Source organism: Leopardus geoffroyi, chromosome B3 (genome assembly GCF_018350155.1).
Source record: "Leopardus geoffroyi isolate Oge1 chromosome B3, O.geoffroyi_Oge1_pat1.0, whole genome shotgun sequence".
NCBI lineage: Eukaryota > Metazoa > Chordata > Mammalia > Carnivora > Felidae > Leopardus > Leopardus geoffroyi.
The window spans coordinates 45,989,813-46,003,317 of NC_059337.1; the positions used below are offsets into that span (position 1 = coordinate 45,989,813).

At 38.6% G+C, this 13,505-nt stretch overlaps 1 protein-coding gene across 10 annotated transcripts in view; it reads left to right on the forward strand.

The window, feature by feature from the left end:
- Positions 1 to 11,377, forward strand: part of SLTM (SAFB like transcription modulator) — a 45,085-nt gene extending 33,708 nt beyond the window's left edge. For 9 of the 10 annotated variants that reach the window (XM_045449583.1, XM_045449582.1, XM_045449586.1 and 6 more), the window contains 9 exons: positions 196 to 281; positions 478 to 641; positions 3,078 to 3,258; positions 3,995 to 4,119; positions 4,920 to 5,090; positions 5,799 to 6,113; positions 6,363 to 6,507; positions 8,441 to 8,601; positions 10,680 to 11,377. In XM_045449583.1, the coding sequence (XP_045305539.1) occupies positions 196 to 281; positions 478 to 641; positions 3,078 to 3,258; positions 3,995 to 4,119; positions 4,920 to 5,090; positions 5,799 to 6,113; positions 6,363 to 6,507; positions 8,441 to 8,601; positions 10,680 to 10,788 (1,457 nt within the window). In that variant the 3' untranslated portion in view covers positions 10,789 to 11,377. Of the gene's footprint in view, positions 1 to 195; positions 282 to 477; positions 642 to 3,077; positions 3,259 to 3,994; positions 4,120 to 4,919; positions 5,091 to 5,798; positions 6,114 to 6,362; positions 6,508 to 8,440; positions 8,602 to 10,655 lie in introns of all 10 variants that reach the window. The other variant, XM_045449584.1, reaches the window with a different exon arrangement.
- Positions 11,378 to 13,505: the final 2,128 nt, after the last annotated feature.

Genomic DNA, 13,505 nt, shown 5'->3' on the forward strand with positions numbered 1-13,505 from the left:
TGTTTGTGGGTTGAGCTCTTTTTAAAGACTATTTGCAGTTAAGTTCTCATAGAATAAGTAGGTTTATTTATTTCATGCACTATGTTGTGAATATCTGGCTATCTAAGATTTCAGCATTTTTACATGATAGTTACTGTCTTTTTTAATGAGATAGTGTTTAGACATTTGTTTATGTAATTTTTTTTTTCCTCTTAGGTTCAAAGAGTCCAGGACATATGGTAATACTAGACCAAACTAAAGGAGATCATTGTAGGCCATCAAGAAGAGGAAGATATGAGAAAGTAAGTCTCTGAGAGGGCTGCCGTGTACTATTCTGCTGTTTTCAAAAGAAGATAATTCGGTATCTCTATAACTTGAAAATCAAGAAAAATAGAATGTCATTACTCTTTTAAAGCCTTGTAAATGACCAGCTGAACTTGAAAACCAAAACTCCACATTATTTTAACTTCTGGTCCTGTTACACTTTTTTTCTTATAGATTCATGGAAGAAGCAAGGAAAAGGAGAGAGCTAGCCTAGATAAAAAAAGGGACAAAGACTATAGAAGGAAAGACATCTTGCCTTTTGAAAAGATGAAGGAACAAAGACTAAGAGAGCATTTAGTTCGCTTTGAAAGATTGCGACGAGCAATGGAACTTCGAAGGTAGGAAAAGTGTCTCTTTTATACCTGTCGTTACCTATAGGTACATCTTTAACACTAGTTACAAACCAGATTCCTAGGAATTGTATTCCCAAGAAAGCTGTTTGCCGCTTTTAAGAAATGCAGTAAAACCTAATGATTTCTTAAGTTTGCATAGCATTTTGTAATTTACCAAGTACCTTTCCATCTGTTCTCTCTGTCTCAGCTGTTCTGTACGGTTAGGTGTGCCCATTATCTGATTGAAAAAATGGAGGCCCAGAGAGGCTAAAAGACTCTTCCAAATGCCACATGGCTAATAAGTGGCAGAGTCGGGACTCAGACCCAAGTCTTCTGACTCCAAGTCCAATGCTCTTTCCTCTACTCCAAAGCTGCCGCCATGAAAAACATTTTAAAGGAAAAATGATGGTGACATAAGATAGCCTCAACATAATCTATAGGTTCTCAAGTGTCTATTTTATACCTGTCTTTACCTGTAGGTACATCTTTAACACTAGTTATAAACCAGATTTCTGGAAATTGAAGGGAAGTGAAGGAATTTTGCCTTGTGAACCTTAATGTGTTCAAGCTCTGTCTCAAAGCAAGCATTCTTTTTAAAACAGAGAACAAAACAAAACATTTTCAATTTTTAGTGGCAGTATCTATCTGAACAGTTTGCCATGAATGCCAGTTTGCTTTCATATGTCAATTTTTTGATGCCACTTAAAATATTCTTGTGATAGTGTTTTATAATATAAATTTCCAAATATTAACCTGTCTCATTGAGAGGTCTTTTATCATGGGATTTCATCTATTCGTTCACAGGAGCGTCAGGAATTACCAGACACTTGTGATGACTTAAATAGTACTGTGATTGCCACACACTTTATTAGAGAGAAATAATCCTCGCATTGCTCAGAATCCATTTGCTTTTTTTTGATGAAGTCCTAATATGCTGAGCTTCCTATTTAGATGACAGATCAGGAGGAGAGCGTGGGAGCTGCTAGAGCAGGGATTCTCATGCCTATCAGACCAGCACCCCTGTTATGTTAAAAAAAAGTTGCAGCGTCCTCTTTACTCTGCTGAAATGTAATTGATGCATAATAGGCCTACAAATGTGTTATATGCCTATGCAAATAATTTCCAAAAAACCAATATAATGCCTTAATTCTAATACAAAGGAGAAATAAAAGTAAATTATAATGAAGCATATATTCCAGATATGAATGTTTAGGCACGACTCTCTAGAAGACCTAATGAAGTAGTCAGATGTTTACAACCCTCTTTAGATTCAATGAGAATGTGACAGCTACAAATGCAGACTGATATTGGTGTGTCGTTTTGGTAAGTCAAATGCCAGGAGTGGTGTTGGCATTACAACATGATTTCTGAAATGGTGAACGACTCTTGGTGAAGGTCTTAAGAAAGTATAATTTTCCTTCTAATTGACATGGAGTTGCATTCCTGGAAATTTTAGTGTATATAAAACCCTTCCAACCATGCAACCATGCAAACCAACCAACCTAGCATGTATTCACAATGAGTGAAGTTTTAGGCTCCAGTTTTTTTAAAGGTGATTTTGTTTTGTTTTCATGACATGAATGTCCATTATGACATTTGAAAGTATAATGAATATTGGACAGATTTTTTTCCTGTGCTGAACTATCTGACCATTCCATGCAGCGTAAGCTATCTAGAATCCTTGGTCCCCATTCACTCAGTGCTGCTGCTAATGGCCCCGATGGTCATTGGGATAATTTAAAATGCCCCTCAGATTTCCATGGGAGCAGTACTGACCCACTGAGAACCACTGGGTGGCTAGAGGAAGACATGCTGATAGAGCACACTGAGGGCCTTAGAGTGAGGGGATGACAGAAATGTGAAAAGTCCCGATACGTTATCTTCATTAAGTTCAGCAAACATTTCAACTGCCTCCTGACTCAAAGAATCACGGGCTAGTGAACAGCAAAAAAGCCCTTAAGGGCAACCATTTTATTATATATAGCATCTGCTATAATTCATGTTGATGGATATGATCCCAAGTCACCAAAATAAGGTCTACTTTGTTTAAGGAGATAGAACACATACTAGCTACTGGAAAATTTCCTGTCAAAAACAGAAGTTGTAGTTTTGTAAACATATTTGTAGAATATGTCCTTATTAAAATGTTGATTAACTAATGGGCTATTATTATAGTGGGATTTTTATTTAAACAGGAATCCTCTAAGAGGCAACTACTCTATAAAATTCAGCTGCTCAGTTGACAATCTTAATAAATAAATGACAGCATTGGAATCTGTTTAAAGTTTTATTTTGAGTTCTCTTTCCAATTACATTAAAACTACTTAGATTGAGTTGAAGTTTAAACTTGCCAACCACAAGGAAAAATTCAAACTCAAAAGCTATTCTCTTTCACACAGTGCTAGCATAATTTAAGTATTTCTAAATACTGATTTTTGTTAGACGAAGAGAGATTGCAGAAAGAGAGCGTCGAGAGCGAGAACGCATTAGAATAATTCGTGAACGGGAAGAACGGGAACGCTTACAGAGAGAGAGAGAGCGCCTAGAAATTGAAAGGCAAAAACTAGAGAGAGAGAGAATGGAACGCGAACGCTTGGAAAGGGAACGCATTCGTATTGAACAGGTGCAGTCAGAAAATCTTTTCATCTTAAATAACTGACCTTTTTCAAACCCTGTGATTTTTGCCCTAAAATTTGCTTTACTTGTTGTAAAGCTTCTATAGAATGAGTTCAGCTGATGAGCATTTATTGAGTGCCCCTGAAAGATAACCATCAGTTAGGTGCTAGTTAAAAATACATTTAGCAGTGACTTTGTTCTGGCCAATTGGTAGTAACTCGAGCTCTGCAATATCATGGCAGCCTAATAGTCTGAGCATAGGACTATGAGTCCAGAGTAGTTGTAATCCAGGCTCTGTCACTATCCCAGTCTCAGCACATCATAACTTATTTCCTTACATATTAGAGTGGGAATGATTTCCCAAGGCTGGAAGGAAATAATGCCTCTCTTTGCAGAATTGCATCAAAGCATTTAGTTTCCATACATATTTAGAACTTTATTTCTAATTCCCTTTAGGTGCTTTTGTTTCAATCAAATGATGAAACTGAATCTGACCTTCCCAATTACTTGCCAGCTTTCACCACCCAATCTCTGTTATTTTTAAATGTTGCAGAACAATAGCCATAGTCTAGATTACTGATTTCTGAAGTCAGTTTTGTTTATGTATTTGTCCCAGGTATGTGTTTTGCCTGGTGCTTGCCTATGGTGGTTTCTTAATGACAGGATGAAAACAAGGTTGCGCATGTACTTACCTTATGTTTTCATTTTGCATTGGTTGGTTCTTCCTTCTGTGTTGTCTGAAGGAACGTCGTAAGGAAGCTGAACGTATTGCTCGAGAACGAGAGGAACTGAGAAGGCAACAGCAGCAGCTTCGTTATGAACAAGAAAAAAGGAATTCTTTGAAACGCCCACGTGATGTAGATCATAGGTAGTTGCCTGCTTTCTTCTTTAACAGTTACATTTGTTACCTTATGCCTTTTAAACTAAGACTGACCAGGGAATTAGAAACTACAGGCAACTGTCACTGGAATAAAAGGTCATGATCAGTAGGGATGGGAATGATTGCAGGACTGGAGTGGATCCATTGCATTGTCAAGTAGGAAGAGTCTGCTCTCTTTCCCTTTCCCTTCCTGATGGCACATGTTTTTCCATTATGACTGGAAATACATGATTATACTGGGCTTCCGTGATGCTTCTCAAACTCAGACCCATTTGAAAATTCTTACAGGTTAATGCAGATAAACTTGGAAGTTACAAACTTGGGTTGTCTGTTTGTGTTCATGCTGCTTAGTAGTTTTCAAAATATATATAGTTATTTAATTTTTTATCTCATAAATTCTATGAGATTTAGTTGGTTGTGTTGAAAAATACATGGAATGAATGAATTGTGCTTGGGACTTACCTGTGTAACTTCCAAAATTAAACATAACTGAAAACATTGTTAGAATTTTATTATAAAATGGTATCTGTTTTTTCCATTTACGAATTTTAAAACAGACCATTTTTCAACTATTTCCTCGCCTGTGAACTTCCTCTAACACTATAGGACTTCATGCAGTCTGATAATTAATTCTTTGCTAGCTTGTTCTTGTAACAGTGTTCTGTGTCTTGAGTTTATTAGCCTTCTGTGTCCACAGTTCCTAGCATGTGGTATGTATGACTCCAAATAAGTGTTGTTGGTTTATTATAAAACTAATTTATATAAATGAGCAAATATTTCTCTTCAAGGCGAGATGATCCTTACTGGAGCGAGAATAAAAAGTTGTCTCTAGATACAGATGCACGATTCAGCCATGGATCTGACTATTCTCGCCAGCAGAACAGATTTAATGACTTTGATCACCGAGAGAGGAGCAGGTTTCCTGAGAGTTCAACAGTACAGTCATCATCTTTTGAAAGGTAGATGCCTTTTTGAAAGTGACTGTATTTGGTACATGAGCCTTGCTAATGATATGTTTGGTTCTCTATTAAAACTTAAGTACAACAGGTCAGGCCTGAGTGTTCAGAACAAATTGTGTGTTTGGTTTCTGTTTTCATTAATTTAATAAATTCACATAATTAGTTTATGTAGCTAGAATTCAGTGTTCAAAATTAGTTTGGGGTACCTGGCTGGCTCAGTCTACGGTAGAGCATGTGACTCTTGATCTTGGGGTCGTGAGTTCAAGCCCCACACAGAGTATGGAGATTGCTTGAATAAATAAATTAAAAAAAAAAAAAAAAAAAAGCTTTACTAGGCCACTATAACAAGGTCAGGTAGATTGGCTTTATCTTTTTAACTTTGTTTAAAACTAGGTGGGAATACTGTTAGCTTTGGATGTGCCTCAACTGTTAAGAACAGTATGACATCCTTCAGGTTGGTAGTCACTAGAGTGTTTGATGTAATTTCCCCCAGATGCTAAAAAACAATTTTCATGCCAAACATTTAGCTCATTTTAAAAGAATATAAGTTATTGATTATAATAATAGTTGTGGCTTTTTTGGTGGCTTTGCCTTAAGTTAATTTTTAAAGAAGTGTAATTTTTGTAAGTTATGCAAATAAAATTAAGAAAAATAGGGCCAAATAAGTACGTCTCAGGACCTGTGTTCTTTGTTTTGGATAATCAACAGGCGAGAACGCTTTGTTGGTCAAAGTGAAGGGAAGAAAACACGTCCTACTGCACGAAGAGAAGATCCAGGTTTTGAAAGGTATCCCAAAAATTTCAGTGATTCCAGAAGAAATGAGCCTCCACCACCAAGAAATGAACTTAGAGAAACGGACAGGAGAGAAGTCCGGGGAGAACGAGATGAGAGGAGAACGGTAATCATCCATGACAGGCCTGATATCACTCACCCTAGACATCCTCGAGAAGCAGGGCCCAATCCATCCAGACCAACCACCTGGAAAAGTGATGGCGGCATGTCCACTGACAAACGGGAAGCAAGGTATTTGTGTAGTTTTTCAGTGTCTGGCTGGTGGTACATAACGCATTTGGGTTTAGGGAAAAAAGATGTTAGGGCATCTGACTGACTCAGTTGGAAGAGCATGCGACTCTTCATCTCAGGGTTGGGGGTTCGAGCCCCACATGGTGTAGAGATTACTTAAATAAATAAAACCTAAAAAAATTAAAAAAAAATTTTTTTTAAGGTGTAAAAGAATTTTGATTGTAGATATCTTTGGGTTTTGTTTAACAGAGTTGAAAGGCCGGAACGATCGGGGAGGGAAGTATCAGGACACAGTGTGAGAGGGGCTCCCCCTGGGAATCGCAGCAGTACTTCCAGCTATGGAAACAGAGAGGGAGACAGAGGCGTAATCACAGACCGAGGAAGTGGAACACAGGTAAGTGCTTGAGAGTTTATTGTCCACTCTTCTGTAATAAATTCAGAGGACTTATTTTTTAAGTTTTTTTTTTTTTTTTAAACGTTTATTTGTCTATTTTTGAGAGAGAGAGCACGTGGGAGGGTCAGAGAGAGGAGACAATCCCAAGCAGGCTCCATACTGTCATCACAGATCCCAAGGTGGGGCTCAAACTCTCGGAATCGTGAGATCACGTCCTGAGCTGAAATCAAGAGTTGGACGCTCAACCTACTGAGCCACCCAGGTGCCCCAAGGACTTAAAATTTTGATGAAGCCTGGATTAGATTAGAATGATTGGGAGACTAGTTTCTATCAAAGATCTTAAAATTTTTCATATTTTACTGTCAGTAATTGAACATCACTACAAAGAAGTAGGATACTAGCCCTGAAAATCTGATGCCATTTTTATTAAAATTCCTACTGAAATTTGAGCATTATTAAATTTTGTAGATGAGCCTTCCTAGTGAATGAATGTTTTATTTCTCTTTAAGAAATTGAGGCTTTCATACTAGATGCAAAAATCTTTGGCCTCTACTTGTGTTTCCCTTTCACTTTTCCTTTTTTTTGTCCAGTCCTCTCCTTGTTCATTCAGTAGTTTATAGTGTAAAATTGAGATATAATTTTTGTGTCTTTTTCTTTTAATTCTAAAGGTAGGTGAGTGAAATATTTCATATTTTTAAATTGCTTTTTATTCTTGTGATACTTTATTGACTTGATTATTTTGGAAGTTAATGAACCTGGCCAAAGCGAAGTATCTTCATCTCTTAACAACTCAAATGACCTTTCAACGAATCTGAAAGCATTCTATTGATGAAATACTGGCATATGAGTTGACAGTAGCACAAATAGAAAATCTTCCTAAATTATACACAAAAAAGAATTCTGAAATGTGTGTGTGTGTCCATTCTTCAACCTGCATTATAGTATGAAGCTCTGTTTTGTATTTGAATACATATTCGATTTTGTAGCGGTATACTTGACTGGAAATTTTTTTAATCCCTTGACATTCTAGCTATACCACTATACACTTTCCATTTCATCCAGAGCACTTATGAAATGGATTTGGGAGTGCATTATAAGCTTTCATGTTTTAAGTAAGTTGAAATGTTCAGTGGATCAGTTCATTGATTTCTTTGCCCTGAACATAACTTTCAAGATGGGGTGTATAATCCAGACATCTGCCCTATTTAGAGTAACACTTAAGGAAGGCAGTCTCACAGAGTAGCCCCTGTATTCAGATATCCATTCAGAAAAGTTGTTCTGAGAGGAGATCCTGTCCCTGCCTTGACAGTTCTGTTTTTCATAATGTATGTTGTTCTGCCAGTATTTACACCTATGTAGAGTACCTTCAGCTTTATTTTCTGTAGACTAAGTATTGTCACTTTTGACTCTGCTTTTCTTGGATTCTTAGTTCTGTGGCTTTTGTTTCTTTATGTTCACTACTCTGCTTTTCTCGTCATGTATGTAAGACCTTGTAAGAGTCATAGCATTGATGAGTACCGTGTGAAATAAGACGGCGATTCGCGTGTCTCTGTGCTGTTTGAGTGTTGAGCATATACCCCACCTTGATTTGTCTTCAGATTTTGACCTTTCACTGTGCCTTCTTACATACCTATAAATCAATGCATGATATGCATATCTAGAAGTACTCGAAGTCATGAAGGACATGCATGCTAGAAGGTATGGAAATAGAAATGACAGCGCTGAATCATTGCCCCCTTACCCTGCCCTGAAGCCCGAGCAGCTTCTCAGTATGAAGTAGTTGGAAACCCTTTGCATATCCTCTTGTATCATTCACCAGTTTTCTTCTCAGACATCATATTGATTTGCTTCCGACATTAAGAGCACACCAACATAGTGAGTTGGCATGAGGCTGAGGGTATCATGACCTTTCTTTTAATATGTGATTCTTTAGCACTATCCTGAAGAGCGACATGTGGTTGAACGCCATGGACGGGACACAAGTGGACCAAGGAAAGAGTGGCATGGTCCACCTTCTCAAGGGCCTGGCTATCATGATGCAAGGCGAATGGGTGATGGCCGGACAGGAGCGGGCATGATAACCCAACATGCGAGGTAAGTAGTTATTCGGTTAAGACTTTTCTGGCAGCACATATCCAAACCTTTGTCCTTTCCTTAAAGGGCAAAATAATTTCTGAGAGATTAAATTGCAGCTGGTAACAAACAGCCCTAGCCCTGCCCTGCCCAAACATTTCTCCATATTAACTCAAAATCTCCCAGAGATTTTATGTAGGGCAGCTAATGGTAATTTGTTAGTTTACGTTGGCATTCTGCCGTATGGATCGAGATACAGGTACATGTGTGTCTTAGAAACCAGTAGATGATGAACATTAACTTCATGTTGGAGTCATGATCTTGTTCAGTGCCTGTCACTCCTAAAAGTTCTGGAAAGGAAGAGGAAACAAAATATATTCTGCTTCCTTCCTTTTCAAATAGGTCTAGCAAAACTTTTGGATAGTTAACTAACCCAAAGCCTGTGTATATTCTAAGAGATGAGCTTCATTTTCCCTGTGCACTAACATCCATCATGGCCCCTCAGCTGGCAAGTCTTTGGCCTCTTCCGGTCTTCCTTGCCCTTCTTTCTTTCCCATTCCCCTGTCTTAGAACAGAGGGCTTGACTCAGTGATCTCAGTTACTGCTATTCTGTTGGTCACTTCTACCATCAGACTTGAGTGAGTGTTTATTATATTTGGGCCTGCACAGCCTCATCACTCATTTCTGTCTTTGGGTCTAAAGGTTACCAATGCCTTTTTTCTTGATTAATCTATATCTCTTTATTTTCTGAGTTCTCGAGCTCCTTGGCAGTTAAGCACTGTTTCTCATTGCTGCTTTTCCTTTTTGTTGTGACCCACATGTTTTCTAATGCATCATATTTTTTTCCTCACCTTTTTTATTTCCTTTGCCGGCTCCTTCAGATGGTTGAACTTTAAACACCACTCTATATTTAGCTTTGTATTATGATCTTTATGTAAATACTTTGCTCTCTCTCTAAATTCAGGGTCACAGGCAAACTCATTCCTCTCCTGTTTCAGATCTTCACGTTCCATTTGTCGTCTCTAGCTTCTTTTAATTTGTTGGTGCCACTGTTCATCTCATTCACCTAGACTGGGCCTCATCTTTACATTTCTTCATTCCTAGCATAAATATGTAAATGTGGTTCTGTTTTTAAAGAAGAGTTATAGTAGCTATGCTTTCTTCCTCATTTCAGCTTCTATCTGAGCTTCTCAAATTAGTCTTTTTCCTTCTCCGTTACGCATACTATTTACAAATTTAACTGTTAGAAATGTTTTCATACACCATTTACTTGGTTCCAAAGCCACAAGCTTTGGTCTTATCCTACTTAAAGCGTTTTACCATCGGTTTTTATCTCCCAAATTGGTTGTAGGTTTTTTTGGTGTGCCTTTTTTCTTGCGTCTCTCATTAGTACCTACTATGTTGCATTAAACATATAAAAAATCAACCTTCCTCCAGAATCCAAAAATATTGCTGTGACAATGTCCTGTAGCTCAGTGGTTCAAGTTCCTCATTGATGCTGATGCTGCTGATCTGGGGACCACACTCTGAGGGCTGCTGCTCTGTTCCATTCATGTGCACACCAGTAAATGGCTTACTCTGAGGAAGGGACTTTGAAGCAAGAGTGCCCAAGTTTGTTTGTTTGTTTGTTTATTTTAAATGTTTTTATTTATTTTTGAGACAGAGAGCATGAGTGGGGAAGGGGCAGAGAGAGAGGGAGACACAGAATCTGAAGCAAGCTCCAGGCTCTGAGCTGTCAGCACAGAGCCTGATGCAGGGCTTGAACTCACAGACTGTGAGATCATGACCTGAGCTGAAGTCGGACGCTTAACCAACTGAGCCAGCCAGGCGCCCCAAGAGTGCCCAAGTTTAAGTCCTCATTCCCCCATTTATTAGCTGTGACCTTGAGCAAGTCACTTAGCCTCCAGATCTCAGTTTCCTCATCAATAAAGAGGAGTTTGTAAATGGTACTTACCTCACAGAACTGTTGAAAAGAATGTTATTTAATATGGGTAAAATACAAAGAACAACAGTGCCTGGTAAATGATAAGCACTTTATAGGTATTAGCTATAATTTATTCTTTTGTTCTTGACAGTTTTTTCTTTTAAACCTTTTTCAGTAATGCATCCCCAATTAATAGAATTGTACAAATCAGTGGCAATTCCATGCCAAGAGGAAGTGGCTCCGGATTTAAGCCATTTAAGGGTGGACCTCCACGACGATTCTGAAAATTAGCTCTCTGCCATGGTTTCAAGATAATTTATTGAAATCTCCTGTAAACTTTACTTGACTACTTACGAAGAGGACCTCTGACTTGCTTGAGAGTTTTGTCAGACTTTTCTTTTTTTCTCTTTTTTTAAAATTTAACATGATTGCTTTTCTCAATTTTGGAGAAGATGTTTAAATAGTTCCGTTGTAACTTTTAATAGTTTTGTGTATCATTCAACTTTTTTTCTTGCAGCACCGAGACACATTTGAAAGGATGGAATCAAAACCATTTTGTTGAACTCTGTGTGAATATAAAGAGTAGTTTGCAGCTGTGTGGTAGTAGTTTAATTTGCAGCATTAGCTCCGTGGTGTCAGGCTCTAGAGTTCCTTCTTGTCACCAAGCATTTTCAGCCTCCATTTTGAAGGCTGTTGAAGCTTAAAACGTCTGCTGTCTAATTTTTAGAGAATAAGATTGTTCCTTGCATTTCTGAGTATTATGTAACCTATTTTTGCAGAAGGTACTGTTACATTAAGTGCATCTGTGTATCCTGGTTTAAAAAAATGTACTCTTTTTTGAAATAAACCTTCCTATTCTGTATAGTTGCTAAAGCGTTGAGAACCTTTTTAATTGTAAAATGAGAGCCGATTTTCAGGTTAGTGTAGCAGCACACTTGTTCAGGTCTGCATGGTATGAAACCAAATAGATGAACGAAACCTTGGCCATGAGGTTTGTATCACTGAGGTTTTTAGACTGAGTTGTGCAGGTAAGTGCACTTGTAGGTAATCTGCACTATTTGGTGGATAAATCCCACCTCTGGGAGTTGTGTGGGTACTAATGTTTCCATGTTCCCAACTATGTTGAGAACTGGAAAAAACCCAGGTTCTAGATTGGTGAATCAGTTGGGTTTTGTAAATACTTGTATGTGGGAAGGCATTGTTGTCTCTGTGAAAATAAAAATCCACACCTGGAAGTGTATGTGTCTTTGTTTCCAGCTTTTTAGATGTTAGTCCTCCAGCCCTTTCTGGTGTTAAATCCAAAATCGTTGACTAGGTTTAGAGCTCTAAAGGCAGCCTTTTGGTCTTTGTTCCTAGGAAATAAATCTGACCGATTCTTCACCTTGGTAGCTGGGTACTGTGCTCTGTTACAGTGTTACAGAGTTAACGTCTAAGCTCACAGACTTTTAAGATTTTTTTTTTTTAAGGCATCTTTTCTAGGAAAGCCCTTCAAGGTGAATTCTGAATACCACCTCTTAAAGCCTTCCATATTCCTTTGTATGCAGCAGTGAATAATAATCCAAAAGGTCTAGATTCTTAGATAATTCAGCAGTTTGAATTCTCATATAAAGGGAAAGATGGAACGAGGGATCGCTCTGAGGCCACCTTTTGATTTGAGAAGGAGTCTCTGCAGAAGTTCTTGTAAATGTCTGTGGGTGGATATGGTCGTGCTCATGAGATGGCTCAGACTTTTGGGTGGTGTGGGCAGGCACAGTACCCTGGTCTTCGGCCTTTTGGGAAGCTGGCATTTTTGTATTGCTCTGGATTTCATAACCTTTTCTGCCCTTCTCACCTCTACAACTGAGTATTTCAATTTGGAAAGGTTGCTGGTTAAATAGAGAAATGAACTGGTACAACTGCTGACTGGACAAAATTGGAGATCTGAGCGGGGTAAGGTTAGTTGTCAAGCCTGGGCCCTACCCCCAGACATTTGTGGCTGGAGCCTAGGCATATTTTTCCACAAATGTTCTCCGAGATGATTCATATGTACAGGTGGCATTGACAGTCAATATAGACATAGAGCCCAGAGTAGACGGGAACAAATGCTCTTTGAAGAGCAGCAGGCATTTTTATGGGTAATAGAGTTTTCCTCATCACTGCTCAAACACATGTTATTTCGGTTTTAGAGACCCCATCTTTTGCCAGCGCAGGTGAGATGCTCTGATTAGTGTGATTTTCTAGTTAACTAGTGGTGAATGACTTTATATAGTTGAACCACTCAGGAATGGGCAAAGGGGGACTCCTTTGTCAGCTTTAGGAGCTTTTATCCAGAGCTTTCAGAACTGTCCTGGTTAAGCTGTGAAATCTTAGTATTATTAATATTATATATTACAGAAATTTGTTTTCATTCTGTTAACTAGAGAGTCACCTCCGAGAAGGGTTTAGAAGAGTTTTATCCTGGGCACCTGGGTGGTTCAGTCGGTGGGCATCCGACTTCGGCTCACGTCATGATCTCACAGTTTGTGGATCTGAGCCCCACGTACGATTCTGTGCTGACAGCTCAGAGCCTGGAGCCTGCTTTGGATTCTGTGACTCCATGTTTCTCTGTCCCTCCCCCACTCATGCTCTGTCTCTCAAAAATAAATATTTTTAAAAATTTTATTTATTATTTGAGAGACAGCATGTACAAGCAGGGGAGGGGCAGAGAGAAGGAGAGAGAAGATCCCAAGCAGGCTTCATGCTGTCAGTGCAGAGCCCAGTGCAGCGTTCGAACTCATGAACTGTGAAATCATGATCTGAGCCGAAACCAAGAGTCTGACGCTCAGCCAACTGAGCCACCCCGGTGCCTCAATAAGGTAACTTATGTGTGTTCTCCCCATATGTAGTTTGTGTATTCAACACATTTTCTTTCACAATCCTAGCATTCTGTTTTGTAGAAGTTACCAAACTGATTTTAAAACTTCCGTGGAAATGGAAAGGAGTGAGATTAGCCAAAAATAATTTTGAAAAACATAAATAACAA